This window comes from Lissotriton vulgaris, chromosome 3_1, assembly GCF_964263255.1.
Source record: "Lissotriton vulgaris chromosome 3_1, aLisVul1.2, whole genome shotgun sequence".
Taxonomy (NCBI): Eukaryota; Metazoa; Chordata; class Amphibia; order Caudata; family Salamandridae; genus Lissotriton; species Lissotriton vulgaris.
Window position 1 is genome coordinate 298,297,288 of NC_141689.1, and position 9,179 is coordinate 298,306,466.

Genomic DNA, 9,179 nt, shown 5'->3' on the forward strand with positions numbered 1-9,179 from the left:
TGACCCTTTTCTGGTCCACAGGGGAATGCGCAGAGGTTGTCCGTTGTCGCTCCTACTCTTCCTCCTGTTCCGTTGTCGATCCTACTCTTTCTCCTGTTCCGTTGTCGATCCTACTCTTTCTCCTGTCGATGGAACCCCTGGCGGGGTCCATTCGCCAGTCCCTAATGATTGCAGGTATCCCTATCCCTGGGGGTCCATTGACTCTTTATCTTTCCACGGATGACATTTCACTGATACTCTCCACCCTCCCCACCTCACTCCCGGCTCTTCTGGACAGCATCTCTGCTTTTGTGGCGCTCTCCAGATACAAAGTAATTGGGGTAAGAGCAAAGTCCAACTGATTTCAGGGGTGGCCACAAGGGCGGCTGTGTCCAGCTACTCCTTCCAATGGAAGCCCTCGCTTCTTAAGTGCTCAGGGAACTACATCAATCAAGGTCTGGAACGCTTTGGTGACGGACAATCTTGACCTGTTGCTGGAATGCATGCGCCTTGACTATGACAAGTGGTCCCACCTGAACTTTTCGCTGTGGCGTAAGTCACAGGCTGTCTAAATGGTGACCCTTCCACGATGTACCTATGTTTTGGGGATGCTCCCACTGATCAAACCCCTCAAGCTTTTGTGGGCAGTGGACAGGTGTATCAGGCACTTCATTTGGAGAACTTCGAGGCGCTGCTTACCTCAGGGCAAGCTTATAAGCTATAGTTCAGCGTTCGTGCAGTGTTCTGGGGATCCCCTCAGTCAAGCACTACTGTATGGCCTTGCACCTGGCAATCTGTTACAGTTTGCCTACATGCTTCTACATTCCTCTGTTGTGAATCATGATGGACCGCACCATCTTGAACTGCCCGAGGGGGATGCATGCGCTTTACAAGTTTGATGCTTCTGCACCTTGGTCCGCAGTCCTGCGGTCTCCCATCCTAACTTGTGGTCACCTGTCTCAATATGTAGAGTCGCTTCAGCCTCTTGACCCGGCATCTGTACTCCCTGCCCCTGTTGGAGAGCCTGCAGGCCAAGTGGCAGGCTCGACCACAGTTGGAATATGAGGCGGAAGACTGGCCAGCCCTGTTAGAAACACTCAGCTATGGCGCTTGGGAGGCTTGCATGAAATTCTTCCTCTTTAAACTGTTGCATGGCTGGCAATGGACCCCGGTAAAGTTGTGGGCGGTGGGACTACTACCCCACTCCAACTGCTGGCATTGTGATGACGTGCACTGTGACCTGGTGCATATTCTGTGCGATTGGCCTGCAGTCAGTCCCTTTTGGTGCGCCGTCGGCTCTATGTTGTGCAAGACACTGGTGATTTTCTGACTAGTCATATATTTTGGCTGGTCCATACAGCTCTTGCGATGGCAAAGAACTGTGTTCTCCAGCATCGGCACTCCCCACTCCCACCCCCACACAAGGAGTTACTCACAGAAATGTTTAAGATGGCTTCGTACTAGCGGATCATTTACAACCTGCAAGATAAGGCGAAGACTTTTCTTCACACTTGGGCTTCCGTCTTGCAAAACGATGGTGGCTGATCACTGTTTGGACTCCGGGCTAAGCCCCTTGGAATCCAGCATCTCCTAACCTCCAGTTCTGGCTCCATATACTGTGATGAGGAAGCCATCTCCACTGAGTCGCTCCTACTTGGTCCTCCCCCTCCCTCAACCCCTACCCCCAACTTTACAGTTTCCAAAGGGTCCATTATGGGTCCCTTACTCTCTCTTCCCTCCGCTTCGATTTTCTATTTCGGTTCCTCAACACCTCCCTCTTCTTCTCCTTAGTCCCTCTCTTTCCGTGCCACACTCTTGCGTCCTTCCCTCCTCGCTCAGGGCTAAGCCTCCTCTCAGTTTCTCCCCTTTCTCCCACTGTATTCTCTTAATCCCTGTTCTAGCCGTATTGCACCCAGACCCCTGTCTCTGTGCTGATGCCTGTGGGTTGTATCCTTCCTGGTCATGTGCTGTGTACATCCATGTATCCATTGGCTCTTGTAGGCAACCATCGTCCGACGATATTCTGTTTCCTGTTTCTTTTTTCCTGCTACGCTGTACACAAAAAGGCAGGGCACAAGTCCTAAAAAAAGAAGTGGGGGGGACTCTCCAAGGTAGGCGTGGTCACAGGAAGTGACATCACAACAGGAAGTGACATCACGACATGAAGTGGCATCACAACAGGAAGTGACATCACATGTAAGGCAGATCTATCATTTGCATATATTGCAAGATTTAACAATTGAAGCTGCTTGGCACTTAAGCCTGTGACTTAAGGTCCCTGTATGGAGGAATTAGCAGCCCAAATGTGGATGAAGTTGAGCGTACAACTACATTAGTCAAGCCATTAAGTGCTGTAAGTGAGGCATACTAAAACATGGGACCATGAACAAAAGTAGAATTAGTGTGTTGAAAAAAGCCGAAGAAAAGCACATACTAGAAACTACAATAGTGATTATCAAAACTATAAAATTTATTACGCTACCTAGAACACGACATTTACATTTATTAACAAGTATAATACACTGTGACCATGAGAGAAAAAAATGCAAGGTGCACACTTACAGTTAAAGCCTGATACTCTGTACATCTGTTATTTCAGACATTGTGGGACATGTTATATTGCCACAGGATGTCTGGCCATGGAAAATGTGAGACAGTTTATATCATTGTAAGCTATCAATTAAAAAACGACCATGCGTCAGCATATCTTTTATTGTGCTGGGCTGTAGGATCGACCTTTCTAGATTGATTATCATCTGCATGACGATGAGCAATCAACCACCTGTTCACATATGGCACTGGATTCCAAAGAGGAAGAGGAGGACCCATGAGGTTTATGAACATTAATGATGAAAGGCGTCCGATACCAAGGCAGTTTCGTATGGGTGACATTACCAAGTTCATTGTGCTGAAACCCCTTTCGCAGTCACTTGAACTCACAGGAAGTGTGTTTATCTCCCTCAAAACAGGTTGCAGTTGCTCTGGAATGTCATTACCACCATTATCAATATAGTCTCTGAAGCCTTCAGATACGCCTTTGTAATTAAGACAGAATCTCCTGCACAGGTTTTGTAGTTTCTCCTCCCCTTCAAACCATGAGCTCTCAATGTCATATGGCCACTTCTGTGGGTTGAGAACATCTATCTCTGATGTAAGAGCTAAAAATTCATCTGTCCGAGATGATGTGGCCGACCTATTGCTTGCAGACTGCGCATACAACCTAGAGCGCAAGTTATCTGCCAGATTTTGATAAAACTGGGGAAGGTTTATTTTGACCTGCCCACGTGAGTCCTCACAGCTGATTGCCACTCCTCTAAATAAGCCACTCTCAATAGCTTTTTAAGCCTCCTTCCTGTGTGTCCCTGGAAACTCCTTAAGCTTTTCAATCGCCCTTACTGAACGATTGATGAGCTGGTAAGCTCGTGGCAGAGTTACTTCATCCCTTTGAAGTGCTTCCAACAGTGTTCCAATCTCATGAACCGCATCTGCAACACCAGCTAGATTGAGCACAAAATCGGAAGATGTCAGAATTCTATTCAGCCCGCTGAAAGTAGACCTGTGTTTGGCATCACGAGAAGTACTTAAGCTGGCCTGAACAAAATGCTGGTGAAGGGCTGGGTATGACTCCCACACTGCTCGTATTGCCCTTTTGCTAGAAGCAATCCACCGGATTGAAAATACTAGCCCAATTTTCAGAACTGCAATCTCTAGCTCTTTTGCACATGCAGAAAGTTCCCGCTGATTTTTGGGAGACTGGTGGTACACAGCATACAGTTTTTCAAAAAATGATGCAAGGTGCTTAAGGCCTGGCACTGTATCAACTGTGTCCACTACACTGAGCTCAAGCCGGTGGCATAGACAGTGCCATTTTACAAGTCGAGGGTATTTATAACATAGCCTCTCCAAAACACCAGAGTTTCTCCCAAGCATTACACTGGCACCATCACTGCACACCCCTATCCAAGTGTCAGCAAGGAACGTGTTGCAAAACCCATGTTTTTTCAGACATTTCAAGAGTGAGGACTCAATGCACTCTCCATCGCCCCTAGGCAACTCAAGCAAGTCAAGGAAAAAGGTTAGGGCCTCTTTTCCATTGAATGCAGCACAAACATAAATAATTAAATCAGTCAATGAAGAATGGGTTGTTGACTCATCAATATAAACAGATATGTTTGGAGCCTGTTCAACAAAGCCTATGCAAAGCTTTCTCCGCATTTCCTCAGCAATGCAACCAGTTATCTGTGCTGCAGTGAATTCGCTGTGTAGAATCGAGCCCATATCTGGCTGATTAGCAACCTGCAAAGCTACTAGACCTGGAAAGTCTGAAAAGGGGCGATTATTTTTTGCACAAAAGTAAAGAGTGCGAAACACCTTAACCTTTGAAGCATGAAAATGCCTCTGCTGCTCCAGGAACGTTGACGGCAGTACCTCCTTCTTGGATGCATCTTGGATAGCACATGCATTACAATGTGCTTCAGAAAGTTTATGCTTATGTATTTTTTTCTGCAGTGAGCCTAACTGGCTAGCTTTTGTTGGTCCAGATGCAGCAATGCTCCCAGTGACCCATTCTCTTGACAAACCCACACCCTGTGATGCTCCAAGTAGCTTAACCTTACTGCATATGTTGCAGCCAAGGCGGCCATTTTCACAACTTAGCCATGTACACTTTTCTTTAAATTGAGCCCACTGATTGTGGTCCCAACACTCTGGCAAGCTGGTATCCCTTTCAAAAGTGGCGCCCACATCCCGTATCTTTGTTGTAGAGTCTTCCAGTGGAGAAGGTGGAATCGATCCTTGGCTTGACATCAATTTCTCCGAATCTTGTGCAGGTACATCTTTCAAGCACGCACCGGGCTGTACTAGGCTACTTTCCGAATCAAACTGCGATCTCTTATTCGCATTCGCAAAGAAATCCATGATGCTGGATTTGCGTTTGCTTATTTCTGTAGAAAGCAGAAAGCATTGGGTCAGTTTTATATTTTGCATTTGTCACTCATATTCACTGATGGTTGGCGAGGAGAAAAAAATTGAAAAATTGCTTGGCAAAAATATTTTCCGTATTACTTTTGGCACCTAGCTTAATGTTTGTGGCCCAAAGAGCCACCCATCCCAGTTTGTGGTGGTATTATAATAAAAAAAAAAAAGAGAGAAAGTCACAAAATGCCCTTTTAAAAAAGAAAAATTCCCTCAATTCGCAAAAAGCATTGGGTCAGTTTTATTTTTTGCATTTGTCACTCATATTCACTGATCGTTGGCGAGGAGAAAAAATTGAAAAATTGCTTGGCAAAAATGTTTTCCGTATTACTTTTGGCACCTAGCTAAATGTTTGTGGCCCAATGAGCCACCCATCTCGGTTTGTGGTGGTATTATAATTAAAAAAAAGAGAGAAAGTCACAAAATGCCCTTTTAAAAAAGAAAAATTCCCTCAATTCGCAATTGATGATCTTCGATTTTACCGGTGTGATATTGCTCATTTCGTTTCCCATGTCATGTATGAACATTACATTAAAAAGATTTGTGGTCATAAATGAACAAAACATTTTCTGCCAAGGAGTATTGGCGCTTTTTACCTCTCTTGGCTACCACTGTTGCAGCATCCGTGTTAGGGGTAGAAGGTAAAGTTTGCGGTCTGGCAGCAGCTGGCTGGGTGAATTCCTGGTGATCTGTGTTGTGTCCTGGGTGAGCATGGGACCCAACGCGGCCCTGTTGTGCTGCAGGATGAACCATTGCAGGTGTGAGCAGGACAAATGCAAGGCAGGGAGATCTTTTGAATAGGATGGCTCCCAAGATACTGTAAGCTGTAGTCTAAAAAAGATTCCACATTAGGCAACTGTCCAAATGTCATTTGTTGGATATCACTACTCATATAGGTGTAGTGTGTGTCAGTACTTTACTCCACGCACACATTATACAGAGACAATGAATCATAGAAGTATGTTAATCAGACTACAGGGAATGCCACATAAGCCAATGAGGATTACAAGGTGTAGGATTCACATGTTATTCATGCTGCTAGGCAGTATATTTTAAGAGGGTTTGGTCTGGGGAAACACAACCTTAGGATTTAAAGAGTATCCCATGGGGACTTTACTGATTAAAATGTATATCTGCCCAAACATACTCCTTTTAGCAACATTAGAATAATGAAAGACTGGGGCAGTTCGAACTATATCACAAAACAAAAAAAGTGAAGTTCTAACTATACCATTCATGTTTGTATGCAGCTCTTTGATGACAGTTCATTGGTCACTGTCCTATGTTAGGATTGTAACTTCTGAACTCAAGTAACACAAGGATCTCTGTGACAGAGGCAGTAACCCACTGAGCTATCCACATAAAACACAGTTCATCTGCATTTAAAAACTACTAACAGACAAATGATTGCTCTCCAGCAGGATCATTAATCACCAGCATTATCTGTACATTTTGTATTGTCTTATTGTTGTCCTGCATCGGCCATTGATAAGGATAACAAGCATTGACCTAGCCAATAGGTCTCGCCTTTGGGACCTTATATGTGTTTAGTTATCCAGCACAATATCCTTGGGGCAACAACATCAACTGTTGCATGGCTAAACACTTATAAGGTCCCTAAGGCGAGACCTATTGGCTACGCCAATGCTTGTTTCTTCTGCTTTGTTTTTCTAGATGAACAGTGATATGCAGAAGGACGATATTATGGCAACATGTTTATTTTTTGTGCACTTCATGTAATTAAAGAGCGTTATTTTTAAAATTACTTATGTTAAATTGATATAAATATATTTTGCAACAAATATCTAACTGCTTTTTAGTGTGTTTAATTTTAAATACAAATTCTTCTTTTATTCTCCACACCTGCACCCATCCTATCTATTTCATATGAAAAAGCAAAATACCAAGGATATTTGAGTATTGTGGGAAGGCAAGCGTGTGACCATGTATTATAAGGAATAAAGTACACCCTAGCATACATTAATGCGATATTGCAAGTTACCTCTACAACCTTATAAAGGAACTTTCCCTTCAGCCTCATTCTTCTATATAGTCATGGAACTTGTCTGTAACTTGCTAAATCCTTAATATGTACAGTAGGGTTATTTAAGCTAATTTAAACTAATGTGTGCTTTCTCAGACCAAATATTTTTGCTTTCAGCCAATATTATTATTTTAGACTGATGATGGCCTGCCAACTTCCCCAACACTAGATTTCGCACAATTTTTAACAGATCCCTTGAGAATTATAGTCAGGATCCAAATTATTCTGGAAAATAAGTTAATACTGCGACTAGGACAAAACAATTCGGAGGCAATTTCGCTATTAAAACGAACATAGGCTTATAAAACGGTAACGTCCATTTGTGATGAGAAATGTATCTTATACTGCGCCGACTTATTCACGCATATGCTATAAAAAATACAGATGGGCGAGCCCAAGTACTCATGGGACGAGCTGATTCAGACCTGAGCGGTGGGCATGGGGTTCGTTATGATGAGCTAAAAGGTAGTGCCTTCCTTCTTGGGTGCTTTTACCGTTTTAACACAATTCTGCTCATCAGAACCTGTGATAGTGTTTTAGGCTAATCTGCTTTCGTCGTCTCTGAAAAGCAGCATTTCATTTTTATTCTATTTTTTTGTGCAGTTTTATATAGCGCAAACTGGCCTGAAGGTATTGGAGCTCTTTTCATGAGCACTCGTAACATTAACACAAGGCACATTAACACATTTTAAGCACAGAGCGAATAGGCAGTGCTTAATTTGTAAAATATGAAGTGCAGGTGCTCAAATGTTTGTCGGAGGCCACACCCCCTTTTCCCGGCTCCACCCACTCCCTTCACTAGCTCCACCCACTTCCTCTATTGGCCCCACCCACACCCTCAACTGGCACGCAAGCCATAAACCGTGAAAATGTCACACATGTCCTCTTGCCAGAACGCATGGAAATGTTACACATAAGCACCCATGCCATGAACCATGGAAATGTCACACATAAGCAAGCACCCAAGCCATAAACTGTGGAAATGTCACACTTAAGCCTTCAGGCCAGAAAGTATGGAAATGTCACACATGAGCGTCCAGGCCAGAAAACATACCATAATCCGTCACACATAAGCATCCAGGACAGGGCTAGGCCAAAAACCGTGTAAAATGTCACACAAACATCCATGATCCAGGCCTTGAAATATCACATATAGGCATCCAGCCGGGGTGTGTTATTAAGTTCCAGCCACAGTAAACCAGTGCTTAATTTGTAAAAACATAAGTGCCAGGGCCCTTTTCGGGAGGCCATTGCAACTTGCACCATGCATTTTCCCTCCCTAGCAGTACTGCTAATAGCAGTACCAACACAACTAGTACACACTCACCTACAAGTGTGACAGCTCAGACTATTTAAAGTCACTTAAAGCTATAAAAATGGTGTGAGCAGTAGATATTATTCATATATAATGTATATTAAATTATTAATCTATTGCTGTGCTTAACTCAAAATTAGACAGGCAGAGCCACCAGGTGCCAGACTTTCATAGGTACCGGAATACAGGCGTTGAGAATTAAGTACCGGTACTGAGCACCGAAAACACCAGTTGAAATTAAGCGCTTAGTGCAGCCCTTACTGCACTGCTTAATTTGTGCCAGTTGCTGCAGGTGGTGCTAACAAGCCCTCGTTTTTGAAGACCTGGTCTTATTGTTCAACAGCAGACTAACTGAGTCAGAGCAGGAGAGGGAAAGGTGAAAAAGATTGAATGGAGGAAGAGAAGGGTAGGGAAACAGAGACACAGGGGAAAAGCCGGCTTGAAAAAGAACACACAAGAGAGATTGCAACAATGGCATTCAGAAGTTCTCCCAATGGCCTCAAAAGACAAACTTTGGCCCCCTGCATTTCTTTTTTTCACACATTAAGCCCTAACTGGCAACAAGGCCTCATCATCACACTTTCAGGTTCCAATCACCAGCTGAGCATGGGACCAGAATACAAGAGGATTCAATAGGTCAAGGGCATCGTGCTCAATTTTTTTAAGGTCATTAATGAAACACTTCTCCTGACATATAAACGATATTTACAGTTCTTCTGAAGGGGGAAAGAAATCTGGGCCTCGCAGGTCAGTCTGGCAACGAGGGCTCCTGGCTGAAAGCATTCCTAGTGGGCAATGCTTCAGTGTGTTTCTGGAATTGATCGAAGTTTGGCTGAAGCCTGTAGTTTCGGCCAACTATGGCTAGAA

General features: G+C 43.9%; 1 protein-coding gene across 1 annotated transcript; it reads right to left on the reverse strand.

The window, feature by feature from the left end:
• Window positions 1-3,318: 3,318 nt before the first annotated feature.
• Window positions 3,319-4,896, reverse strand: LOC147726354 (E3 SUMO-protein ligase KIAA1586-like). The gene has a single exon (XM_086963456.1). It carries the CDS (start codon window positions 4,894-4,896, stop codon window positions 3,319-3,321), a length of 1,578 nt encoding a protein of 525 aa, XP_086819582.1.
• Between the last annotated feature and the right edge of the window lie 4,283 nt (window positions 4,897-9,179).

Coding starts and splice junctions, on each gene's coding strand:
- LOC147726354 (XM_086963456.1), bottom strand. CDS start 4,896: ATGGATTTCTTTGCGAATGCGAATAAGAGATCGCAGTTTGATTCGGAA.